Source organism: Octopus bimaculoides, chromosome 10 (assembly GCF_046866305.1).
Source record: "Octopus bimaculoides isolate indiv1 chromosome 10, ASM4686630v1, whole genome shotgun sequence".
Lineage (NCBI taxonomy): Eukaryota > Metazoa > Mollusca > Cephalopoda > Octopoda > Octopodidae > Octopus > Octopus bimaculoides.
Window position 1 is genome coordinate 53389295 of NC_142937.1, and position 14144 is coordinate 53403438.

At 32.8% G+C, this 14144-nt stretch overlaps 1 protein-coding gene across 4 annotated transcripts in view; it reads left to right on the forward strand.

Moving 5' to 3' along the window:
* Positions 1-14144, forward strand: part of LOC106875505 (D-amino-acid oxidase) — a 154274-nt gene that overhangs the window by 18495 nt on the left and 121635 nt on the right. For 3 of the 4 annotated variants that reach the window (XM_089358633.1, XM_089358632.1, XM_089358635.1), the window contains exon 2: positions 6693-6909. In XM_089358633.1, the coding sequence (XP_089214759.1) occupies positions 6719-6909 (191 nt within the window). In that variant the 5' untranslated portion in view covers positions 6693-6718. Of the gene's footprint in view, positions 1-3275; positions 3367-6692; positions 6910-14144 lie in introns of those variants that run through there. The other variant, XM_089358634.1, reaches the window with a different exon arrangement.

Sequence of the window (14144 nt, forward strand, 5' to 3'; positions counted from 1 at the left end):
GTAAGCTTTATTTTTATAATGTGAATAAAAATTATTATCGGATTTATATTAGTTCATAATAATGTGTTTACTAAGGTTTAAGGGACTGAAAAAAGAAAAGATGCTAGGAAATAACAAGGATATTCAATACAGGAACCTGATTATTGATTTAAGTAGATTAAATGTTAAGGTGAGAGATCAGGAATATATATTAGGTATATATATATATATATATATATATATATATACGTGTACATATATACATGCGTGTGTATGTATATATATAGTTATATTTTTATATATAACGTTGACCACTAACGTGGACATTCAATGTGCTAGAAATAGATCACATCTTGTGTCTACTAAGACTTAAATTGTTCTCAAAACGAAATTTAGCGGAATACCAAAGCGTAAGTGGGCAAGACATTTAAAATTACCGAAAAACATCATTATTAAACAGGGACCGGTTTCGAAATTAACAATCTTACCGACTGTCTGTTTCTCTTCAGCCTATTCGTAATGTAACCATAATCCTCAGAACCCAATACAAAATTGCCCACCGTCATAGGTGCACGTGTATGTGGTTCTGTTAATTACAGCGTAATGGTAAAATTCAAAGATCTTCGTTTTGGCGCGCTAATTCCAGGAATATGTCTGCAGAAAATATGTACTGCGTCGCATATATCCAGTTTGAGAACTTGGTTATGGTTAATACATTAACATAGGGTAAAAATCATATATTAATTAATACCGATTAATTACCAGGAAGCTAGCACATTTAAAGAATCAAAGAGATTCAGAAACAATATCTGCAATTACCCTATGTTAATATATATAGTTATATGCATCGATTCGTTTTTTACTCTTATTTCTAGCAATGCTGGTATTATTTTATACCCTGGTTTATTAATTTGCGTTTAGGTTTTAATTGCTAACGGGCCGAGTGGCTGTGTGGTAAGTAGCTTGCTTACCAACCACATGGTTCCGGGTTCAGTCCCACTGCGTGGCACCTTGGGCAAGTGTCTTCTACTATAGCCTCGGGCCAACCAAAGCCTTGTGAGTGGATTTGGTAGACGGAAACTGAAAGAAGCCCGTCGTATATATGTATATATATATGTGTGTGTGTATGTTTGTGTGTCTGTGTTTGTCCCCCCAACATCGCTTGACAACCGATGCTGGTGTGTTTACGTCCCCGTAACTTAGCGGTTCGGCAAAAGAGACCGATAGAATAAGTACTAGGCTTCCAAAGAATAAGTCCTGGGGTCGATTTACTCGACTAAAGGTGGTGCTCCAGCATGGCCGCAGTCAAATGACTGAAACAAGTAAAAGAGTAAAAGAGTAAAAGATATATATATATTAATAAATTATAGGGTAGCAAAAAAAATTTTAGAAATTTTATTTACCACCAGTGGTCCAGCGAGAGTAAAAAAAAACAGTCAATAGACTATGTATTATTCATTTAAAATGCAGAGATGCCTATTTCTAGCGAGTAGATGTCCTATTATAGGCATCTCTGCATTTTAAATGAATATATATGTGTGTGTGTGTGTGTGTTAAGAGGGGCTTTTTATTTAAACAGTTTACATGAAAATGTTCAAAATAGGTAGTAAAATAAATTTATAATTATTTTAAGTTCATCAAGAATCATGGTTGTATAGAAGCATATATACAGGAGGAAATATATTTAAGTATTTATACAGAATTCTAGAGGAATGACCAACCTTTCCATCCATCATCTCCTGTTTTGTAGTGTGTATATGAGAAATGCTTGCTATTTTTAGAAATGGTGTAGGAGGTTGATTCGTTGATGGTGGAGAGCATTGTGGAATCAAAAGGATTTTTTGTTTCTAGGTTAGTCTGTCATAGTTCAGTGGTTTGAGAGACTGAGAGTTCAAAATAGTGTGAGTCTGTGTGTTTCTGTGCACGTTTCTATGTGTGTGTGTACATATATGTGCTTGTATTTGTGTATGGGTTTTTTCATTGGTCTTAGAGTTCAAGACCATGAAAATGGGTATAAGACCCATGAAAATTCAAAGAGTTCCGTATGGGGTGTGTATGGGTTTGTGTATGTGTGTTTTATATTTAGCAGGATGGTGCGTGAATGTGTGCACTTTTGTGTGTGTGTATATGTGTGATTCGTATTTGTCAGGGGTGCTGTGTGAGTGCATGTGTGTGTGTGTGTTTGTTCGTGTGTGTGTATGTTTGTGTGTGTTGTGTTGGTGGGGAGGTTATATGCGTGTACGTGAGTATGTGTGTGTCTCTGAGTATGTTTGTGTTGTAATTGTCCGGGTGGTGTGGTGGAGAGGTAGTGCAACCGTATGTGTGTGTGTGTGTGAGGGTGCATATGTATGTGTGGGTGTGTATGTGTGTGTTGTATTTGTCAGGGGTTCGGTGTGTATCTATGTGTGTTACGTTTATCCGGGTGGTGTGTACGTGTGTGCGTGTACGTACTGTGCATGTTTGTACTGAGTATGCGTTTATGTGGGTGTGGTTTATGTAGTTTTCGGGTGTGTATGCACATGTGTGTGTGCTATATTTGTTGTGGCGAAGTGTGTGTGTGTGTGTGTGTGTGTACGTGTGGGTGTATTTGTGTGAGTGTGTTGTCTATGTGTCTTGTATTTGTCAGGGTGGTGTGTGTTATTGTGTGTGTGTGTATGTTATTGTGTGTGTGTGTGCGTGCTTGTCTGTGTATATATGTGTGTATGTGCGTGTGTCTGTCAGTGTTTGTTGGGATTGTATTGCGTGTATATATGTGAGCGTGTGTGTGATTTTTTACTGTGGAACGGGCATATTGTGTTTGTGTACATATGTGTGTATATATATGCGTGTGTGGGGGGGGGGGGTATTTGCGTGTTTGTGTGTGTATATGTGGGTATGTTTGTGTGAGTGTGTCTTGTATTGTCAGGGCGGTGTGTGTAGGTATGTGCCTGTGCATGTTTACGTATGTGTGTGTGTGTGTGTGTGTGTGTGTGTGTGTGTGTGTGCGAGTGTTGGTTGTGATTGCTAGAATCGTATTGCATGTGAATATATGCATGTGTTTTTTCTTGGAATGTATGTGAGTTTGTGCTCGAGCGTATGGATATTGTGTTTGTGCATGTGTGTGTGTTTGTGTGGGAGGTTTGCATTGTATTTGTGCGTGTGTTTGTACATCTGTGTGTGTTTCTGTGTGCATTTGTTGTGGATGTGTACCTGGGGGGGGATATTAGAGTATGTTGAGTTGTGGCCTATATAGTTTCACTCGTGCGGTACCATATATATATATATATTATATATATATATAGGAGAGATAGAAGGGGTGGAGAGAGAGATTTCACAAAAGAAATCATTCTGTTCCTTCCATATTTTCGCCAGACTGATCTCCAAGTTTGTCAGTTTTTTAGGATAACGGTAAGAAAATTTTCATATTTTCTGTAACTGGTAATTTCACAGTTTAGTATTGATCAAATAATTGCAATGTAAAAAAAATCCTATAATGTGAGCATGCCTTAAGTTGGCTTTATGCAGTGAAGTATATGCTGTATGTTTGTTATATCGTATAACAGTGTTTGTGTGTGTCATTGTTATTCATTAAGTATTTTTGTTTAGTTCGATCTAGTTTGTTGCAAGTTTTTATCCAACTTTCTGTTTTAATTTTTGATATTATATTGTTAATTCTTTTGTTAATTTATTACATATTGATTTGAAATTTGTATTATTAGGTTCTTAGAATCGAACTCAACCAACTGATACTCTTCTCCAGCTCTTTAATCGTAACAATGAGTAGACGTTACGAAAGTAGTGCAAGTAAAAGAAAACGTCAAAAAGAACAAAAAGATATAATTAAACGTTTAAAGCCAATCACATCATTTGGCTTTGCACACTCGGAACAAACGGGTTCAGCAGCAGATACAGAAGATTCAGATACATTACTTGGCACCCGGGAGCATTTGTCAGTAACATAACTCCAAGTACTGATTTCCTTGTCAAGATTGATGTAGGTTTATGGACCATATTGAACAATGAAAAAATTTCATTTCGGATTGAGAAAGTTTGTTTATTTCTCCTCATGTTGTACACGACTTGAACAGAAAGTGGTCCCCTCTTCGAACCACTCTAGTGTCTCTAACATTACCCTGATGAGGAGGGACAAATCTCACTCGCACAAAGCCTAGTCCTACCGGGAGTAACTTTTAAACAAACAAACACTGCTCCAGTAGTAACAGTCAATCTAATTGGGATGGACCTTTCACAACTTCGAAGCAAACCTACAAAAACCAAACTCGTTCATGCTCAAGAAGTTTATTCTTCTCCACTAAAATAAATAGAGAAACCTACCCTTGGGAATGGCTAGTATATTACCCAACAAAAGGAAAAGTCTACTGTTTTGTGTGCAAACTTTTCTCAAAATTCTCTGAGAACGTTTCTTCAACTACAACTCTAGCTTCTTCAGGATTCGATAACTGGTCTCAATCTTAAATTATTAAGACCCATGAAAATTCAAAAGATCACATGGCCTACTTAACAAGAAAACGTGGTCAGACGCTTACAACAAAGCTTGATGAGCAAATCAAAGCAGAACATGATTTCTGGAAGCGTGTACTTCAGCAGGTGATGACAGTGATTTACTTGTTGAGAGAACGTGGATTGGCTTTTAGAAATGATGAAACTTTCTGCTGCCCAAACAACGGAAACTTTCTCGGTTTGCTGGAATTGATTGCCAAATTTGATCCCTTCTTACGTACCCACATAAATCAGTATGAAAATGAAGGCCATACATCATACCTATCCAAAACCATATGTGAAGAAGTTATCCAGCTAATGGCTAAAATAGTTCTTGAAGAAATAGTGAAAGAAATCAAAGAAGCAGGTTATTTTAGTGTATCGGTCGATTCAACGCTTGATGTTTCCAATGTTGATCAACTCACTGTAATTGTTAGACATGTTTCTTCCCTTGATGGAATACCAGTTGAACGGTTTTTGACATTTATTGAACTGAAGAATCACACAGGTGAAGAAATGGTTGAATTGATACCGAATTTCTTTGAAGAACTTGAAATTGATTTCAGAAACTGCAGGGGTCAATCATATAACAATGCAGCAAATATGGCTGGAAAGTATAATATAATGGCGTTCAGCAGAAAATTCTGGAAAAGAATAAGTTTGCAAAATTTATTCCCTGAGCTGAACATTACCTAAATCTGGTTGGAGGAGCTGCAGTTGACTCTTACCTTGATGCAGTGAATTTCCTTGGCGTTGCCAATGAACTTTATTGCTTTTTCTCAGCATCTACAAGACTGTGGGCAGTGCTGAAAAAACTTCTTTCCACCAGTGTCAAAAGCTCCGCAACAGTTATCTAACACAAGATAGGAAGCCCATGCCAAGAGCTACGACAGCCATCAGTGCAAGTTACGCACACATTGTTGGAGCTCTCAGTCACGTCCATGATGATGACACTGAAATGGTTGACACTAGACGACAAGCTCAAAATATTTTGCAGAAAAATGGAAGAATTTGAATTTGTGCTCATGCTTCATCTATGGACAGGTTGGCTTGAGTAGTTTCACTAAGTAATGCCTTTCAAAGTGCACAGATTTCATTGACCAATACAGTTCATATCTGCAATTTGTTTCCAGCATATGGGAAAACTTTGATGAGATTGAGGAGCAAGCAAAAACTACTCTACCTGATGTAGAGTACAGAAGCCTCCAAAGAAGGCGTAGAAAACGACAACACAGTGATGGCAGTGCAACTAAAGCTTTGGATGAAATTCTTCCAATGGATAATTTTAGGATATATTCATTTATTCCTATAACTGATACTCTTCACTCAAATTTAGACAGAAGAGCTATTGTGTATATGAATGAGTATTGCTGACAATTTCTCGTTTTTAATTGATCTGCAAGTGACGAGGGAGCAAATTTTCCATTGTGTCAAGAAACTAGAATAAGAATCCCCAAAGAATGTTGATCTGTCTTGTTGATGAACTCTTGACTTTCCACTTGTATGTCAAACAGGCTCATGCAGAAAAAGAAAGCTTCAGCCACCAAGACGTGTACAAAATAATAAAACAGGAGAAAATTCAGACAGTTTTCCCAAATGTGGAAACAATTTTTAGATTGTTCCTGTGTTTGATGGTCACTAACTGTTCTGGACAGAGATCATTTTCTAGACTGAAAAGGATCAAAAGTGACCTTCATTCAACAATCTCACAAGAGAGGCTGTCTGTCCTGAGTATTCTCTGTATAGAGAATGATAAACTGCGACCTATTGATTTTGATGAAATTGTTGATGAGTTTGCAGTCAGGAAATCTCGAAGGAAGATGTTCTGACATTAAATAGCCTACTGTAAATGTATAATGACTGTCCTGTCTGTTCACTTTTTATCAAGTTTGACTACTTCATCATGTGGCCTGTGTAAGTTCAAAAATTTGACTGACTTGTTTTTAAAAAAATAATGATTAATCTGGTAACAGGTAATAGTTTAACTACCCCTAAATTTCCTGAGCATCTCTTAAATCCAGCACCGAATGCACTGGTGTGTATTCCTGTAAATTGGAAAAGAAGCTTTTAGAAGAGATTGCGAGTAGAATTATCCGACTTAATAATCTGTGGAACTCATTTGAAATGTAACTGAATTTATCGACCAGAGTTTTGTTTTGTTTTTGTTTTTATTATCGGGGGTGGCGGGTTGGGTTTCTTTCTGATGGATAATGACAAATCATATTATGTTTCAGCTGGAGATTTTTAACCGATTTTCATTATGGTCCGAAAAATTTGCGTACTAGGAGCTGGAATTATTGGTCTCTACTCGGCTGTACGAATTCTTGAAGACTTACAAAATGTTGATGTTACGATTATTGCTGAAAAATTTTCTCCGAACAACACAACCGACGTGGCTGCTGGCTTCTGGAGACCCTATAAAATGGGCTCCACAAACGCGTTACTAATCAAGTAAGTTGAAACGATTTCTCTATTTTTTCGTTTTGCCTGTGTAAATGTAATTCAGTTTAAAGGATGAATGCTGCATATTTGAAGAACATATTGCCGAGTTGAAAACCTAAAATAGCAGGTGACTGTGGGAAACTTCTGAGTCATTAGTTCATGACCTGTTATAGGCAGCTTCTTTATATTTTATCAAGACAATTAATACTACTAGCTTCTGATCGCCTCGCTAACTTGTAGTTGGCATTTCTATGTAAAAACTGGTACCATTCATTTAAATAAAAACAGAGAAATTAATTAGATTGACTGTTACTACTGGAGCAGTGTTTGTTTGTTTAAAAGTTACTCCCGGTAGGACTAGGCTTTGTGCGAGTGAGATTTGTCCCTCCTCATCAGGGTAATGTTAGAGACACTAGAGTGGTTCGAAGAGGGGACCACTTTCTGTTCAAGTCGTGTACAACATGAGGAGAAATAAACAAACTTTATGTTAGTTCAAATATGTTTGTGACATATTTAAACTTCTAAAGGCAGTTCCACTACAGCTTAACATCCAGAAAATATTCTTGCATATGGTAAAAGATGTAAAAACGCCTTATCGGTTTATTTCTCATCATTGCTTGGCGCTGCTACTACAATATGAGGAAGGCTAAGGAGCCAGAAACATGTCTATCAGTCCGATAGAGTGTGACGTTGAACAGATAAGGTGTTTTTACACCTTTTACCATAGGTGATAATTTTCTTTCGCTCCACGATATCAGCAGAGAAATTACTTTAGAAGTTAAAATATGTCACATATTTGAACGAACAAAAAGTTTGTTTATTTCTCATCATAGATATTTTAACTATGAATTGCAATGCCTTATTTTATCTACTTAATTACTAAGAATGCCAATCGGAAGGATTCTTGGATTATTCAGATCAAGCGAAGAAGAAGCCCTACTGTTTCTGTACATAACGTTTGTTCTCGTCTGTCTGAATATTTACTCTCAGTTATGGTCGCCATATTAAATTAATGGAAGAATAGAGACAATACAACGGCTTCAATGAAACAGCTGCGCTACTGAGAGAGAAATAGACGGAGCTAAGATTCTACTGCTCGGAGCAAAAAAAATCGATTAAAATAAATATGATTCTTAGTTGATTTCAAATCAGGTGAAAAGAAAAATAATTTTAAATTGGTATACAGATTAATGGATTTGCAAATGACTATATATGTTTGTATGTTACTATATATATAAGAGTGTATACATATATTTACATATGTGTGTTGGGGTGTGTGTGAAATATAAATATATATATATATTTATATTTCACACACACCGCAACATATATATATGTGTGTGTGTGTGCGTGTGTGTATATATATATATATATATATATATATATATATATATATATATATATATATATATATATATATATATATATATATATATATATATATATATATATAAATATATATATATATATATATATATATATATATATATATATATATATATATATATATATATATATATATATATATATATATATATATATATATTTATATATATATGCATAAATATATATATATATATATATATATATATATATATATATATATATATTTATATATATATGCATAAATATATATATATATATATATATATATATATATATATATATATATATATATATATATATATATATATATATATATAAAATAACGTAAATAATATGTAAAGACGAAGACAGAAAACGAACTTTCTTTCGAACAACGAAAAAACAAACAGAGAAACGAGACATGCAACATAAAGAATATTTCCCTTCTTCAGTTGTCCCTGTTCCATCTACTCGCGTTTTGAAAGCAAGGACAATACGCGACTTCGTTGGAACAGTCCTTCCCGTAAAGCAAATTAAATGAAATTTGGAATTTTTTGCGGAGGGTGAAAGTATAAACAAGAACAGGACAGCGAGAACAAGACAGTAAAAACAAGGCAGAACAGGGAAAACAAATGGTAAGGGCTGTTAGGCCAAGACGATAGAAAAATTATGTGACTGAGAGACAAAAAAAATAACGTCTTCTCTATAGGAAAGCAGGAAATAGAAAGAAAGAATCCCTTTCGTCACGTGTCAACGACGAGAGGGTCAAGGAGGAGGAGTGAGAGAGAGGGAACGGTGAAAGGAAGAAAAGAATAGGGAAGGGTTGAGAGAGAAAAACAGAAAGGATGAAGAACAAGAGAGGGAGAGAGATAGACAGAGAAGTGACAGTAATAGTAGTAGAGTGCGCAGTAGTAATTATTAAGATAAAACATATATATATATATATATATATATATATATATATATATATATAAACAAATAATAAATGAGTATATGCATATATACGTACAGGTATGTGCATACCTACGTCTACCTGTATATATAGGTGCATATCTGGGTACAGAACATTGCAAACAAAACGTAGACAAAAAAAATAACAACCAGAGTACAGAAAACACACAGGCCACATAGAGAACATTTTCCTTCATCAGCTACCCCCATTCTGACACAGGCGTTTCGAAGAGTATATATATATATATATATATATATATATTGATATCTATAATATCTAATATTGATATCTAATATCTAATATTGATATCTATAAATTTCCCATACTTAGTATATGTATAACAATACTGATGCTTTATTCAGACTAAAGAAAAAGCCCTGTTGACCTAAATGCTTAAAGTTTTAATTCCCCAACATTATGATAGCAGTAAAAAACCTAACTTAAAATAGTGTTGCCACTCTGACCAGAGAAACCTTTATAACTATATCCATGTATAATGCTTACAACTTTCCTTTCCTTAGAAGGGATTGCCCTTTATACTATAACCACTAGATAAGAGACAATAAAATCAGAGACAGTTAGAATTCTACCTAAAACTAATTACTAGTCTGCTAGCCTTGGCTATGTCAAGATGGATTTTTATGTATTCTTCTTCCCACTTGGATTTTGAATGTTGCCACAATTATAATATGTCTATTCTACTGTAATTTTTCTACATTTTTGTGCAGCTGAAGATTGTTCTACATATTGCATTTAATGTAATGCTTGCATTACTTAAATAAATGGAGTAGCATGAAACGTGCGTACTGCAATCATCTTTAAAATCCGTGTTGCTTATTTTGATTTTTTGATCACCTTGCCCTTAGAATGGTTTTTAGATAATACCATACTATATTCTGGTGCCTAAACATAAGTACCATATTCAATTTTGAATCTAAATCTAAATCTTTTACTGAACTCACCTACCAAACCTGAGTATTTTTTCTGGTACTTAATTTTTCAACAGGATGGAAAAGTTGGATGTAGAATTTTTCTATGAAGGACATCCCCTTACATAGTAAGGATACATATATGTGGCTACTAATCCATAGAACAAATGACTTTGTTAGAAGAATGAGGTGAATCGCTTATCATCATGAAAACAAGATGAAAAATTCAAGCTTTGAAAAACAAGAAAAGGACTACTATAAGAAGATATTTAAAAGTAGAAAAAATCCACCTCCAAATCCACTACTAGAAAATTTCGAAAAGCACCTATTTGATCTTATAGCTAATATGAAGTTCAAGGAACATCCATTTAGGAAAAATTTACATCTAAGAAAGCTAAAGGAATTCATCAAGTTTTTACAGAATAAACCAGGTATTCTAGTCCCTGCTGATAAAACAGGAAATCTATACAGACTTGACTACACTACTTATAAGAAACTTATCATGAAGGAACTAAACTCCAAATACAAAGTAACTTCTAAAAGGAATCTATCGGATATCAATTTAAAAATCAAGAAAGTTATGTTGGACTATGACTTAATAGATAGAACTGAACCGCTAATACCATGTGAACCTAGAATTAATTTAAAGGACCACAAAAAAAACTTCCAGGAAAACCCGACTGTTAGACTCATTTGCCCAACTAGGTCTGACATTGGCAGACTTAGTAAACTTATTCTGGACAATATTTTACCTTTTATAATTCCTAACTTATCTTTAAAATTATGGAATAATACTGATGAAGTAATAAACTGGTTTGGATCTATTGACAACACTGGTCATTATTCATTCATCCAATTTGATATAAATAGCTATTATTCAAGCATATCCCCAATACTTCTATATAAGGCTCTTATTTTTGCTATGAATCGCTCTCTCATTACTAAGGATAAGATAGATATTATTTTGTTAGCTATAAGAACTATTATTGAATTTGATGATAAGCTCTGGACTAGGGCAGATACCCCAGATAACTTCGATATAGCAATGGGGTCGAGCGACTCGGCTAAAATTACGAATCTAGTAGGAGCTTACCTCTTATATAGCTTAAATAAAGAAATCTCAGAGCTAAGGGGCGGTCTATATAGGGATGATGCTTTATTCATCATCCCTAGTAATAATAAATCGCTCATTGAAAGGATAAGGAAGAAAATTAGAAAATTTTTTAGAAGTTTCAACCTAAATATTACATATGAATATGGTACTAAGATTGTCAATTTTTTAGATGTTACTCTTAACATAGAAGCTAGATTATACTACCCATATAGAAAAGAGAATGAAGTTACTAGATATGTAAGTAGATTATCTAATCACCCACCAAATGTATTAAATTCTATAGTTAAAAGTATTTCTGAGAGAATTACTAGATTATCTTCTAATATTGATATATTTAATTCTAATTCAAACTACTATAATGTAGCTTTATCTAAAGCTGGATATGACCAGAAAATTTCTTTCCTTAATCTTGGTAGGCCATCTCTTCTTGATATAGATAATAATAATAATAATAATAATAATAATAATAATAATAATAATAATAATAATAATAATAATAATAATAATAATAATAATAATGATGATCATAGATGTTATAACAAGCCTAATAACTTAATTAGTAGTGATGATGGACCAAATAAAAAGCATCCCTATATACCTAAGAATTTAACTAATAAGAAAAATAATAAAGTACATTCTAATAGTAGACTACATGCTAACACTAGTGGTAAACCAGTGTTAGTAAATAGTAATGGCGAAGCAAATGATATAAATAAAAAGTATTCCACAACTAAAAGAACTACCAATCATAATAATAATATTGTTCTGGGAAATAATAGTAATCGAAGTATACCCTATATGCACTCACACAATAAATTTAAGAGAAAAAATAAAAACTCTATCTGGTTAAATATCCCTTTCAACTGTGCAATATCCACGAATATTTACAAAAAAATTATGAATATTTTACAAAAAAATTTCCCTTCTTCCCACAGATGTAGTAGAATTTTTTCTTGTCATACAGTCCAAATTTCTTATTCTACCCTTCCTAATGTAGGTACAATCATGGCTAGGTTAAATAAAAAGAACATTAGGTTAGCTAGAATCAATGAAGTTAAGAATAGTGGATATGGTTATATGAATATAAATAATAATCTAACAAATGCCAATAGTAATATTGCTAATAATTATATAAATAGAAGTAGAAATAACAGTGACAATAGTAATTTTAACCAACAAATAGAATGCAGCAGTAATGATGTTGTGGTTCTAACTGAAGTAGATGATAGGCTCAACTCCAATGAAAATAATGGAAATCAGGGACCTAGTTCATATAATATCAATATGCCTAATGTTGGAGGAATAATTCTAACTGATAGCACATCAGGAAATACGTTAAATAATGATGGAAATGACCAAAATATACTTAATAGTAGAATTGATGAAGGGATAAATAATATTAGTGTAAATAATTATAACAATAATAATAGAGATATTAGTAATAATATAGGTGTGGTTGATAGCTCCACTAGTTGCAACTGCAGAAATAAGTCCCATTGTCCGTTATTAGGCAGATGTTGCACCCGTAACGTAGTGTACAAATGCATTATAAGTATGATAACCGAGAATTATATTTATGTAGGATGTAGTATTAATGTGAAACAGAAAATATATAACCATAGGTTTTCGTTTAGACAAAGACATAAGGCAAATAGTACAACATTAGCAAGTAAAATTTGTGAGTTAAAAGATAATGGTATTAGTTTTAGCCTTAAATGGGAAATTATAAGAAAAGCTCAACCTTATAGAAATAGTAGATATGGATGTGAATTATGTTCTATGGAAATATATGAAATTTTAAAACTTAGAAATAATCCTAACTTAATCAATAATAGATTAGACCTTAGGGTATCGTGTGTACACTGCTCTACTCGCACTTTTAATTTTTTTAAAAAGTAGTTAAAATTATCAAAATATGGTTTTTCAACTTCTACCATGTTCATCTTGGGCTACTAATTAGCACATATTTTAAATTGGAAATTGAACCTTTATAACATATATTTCTGATCTCTCACCTTAACATACAATCTTCTTGTGATAACTAAGATTTCAACTTTATTCCATGAAAGGTTTTTTTTTCACACTACTTCTGCTACTGCTGTTAGTTCTTAATATGTATCTTAACCCTATGTAGCTTATTAGAATAGGAAGTTTTATAAATTCTTAATGTTTTTAATTAGTTCCCAAAATTTAAATTTTATTTTATTTTATTTTATGCTTGACTCTAAAAGGATCCTTATTATTATTACATTATTTCAGGGCTTGTAGTGGTAGTGTCGTGTTTATTCTATATTTTGACTTAATAATCTGTAATTAGCCCATGTTAGTCTTAAAACAAGTTCATGACTATATAAGATAATATTATTAAACTAGTAATCAATTATGTTTCTATATTGGATGTCCTTGTTAATTCCTACTATTCTTTTTTTTTTCTGTCCCTTAAACCTTAATAAACCCATTATTATAAACTACATAGATCCTATACTAATTCTTTACATTATAAAAATTACGCTCACCTTTTATGTGTCTTTAAAATAGTATTATTATATATATTAGCTTAAATTTTTTTAAATAATTTTTTTTTAAATAATTCAAAATAGTTTTCTGAGCCCAATATATATAATAGTCTTAAACTTTACACCTTATCTATAGCCTTTGAATTTAAAATTGACACTACTTCAGGGTTTTTTTGTATAAACTAATGACATTTTTATTATTAACAATTTTATTATTAACATACTTCTTATTATTAACATATTAATTAAGCTAATATTGATATCTATAAATTTCCCATACTTAGTATATGTATAACAATACTTATGCTTTATTCAGACTAAAGAAAAAGCCCTGTTGACTTAAATGCTTAAAGTTTTAATTTCCCAAC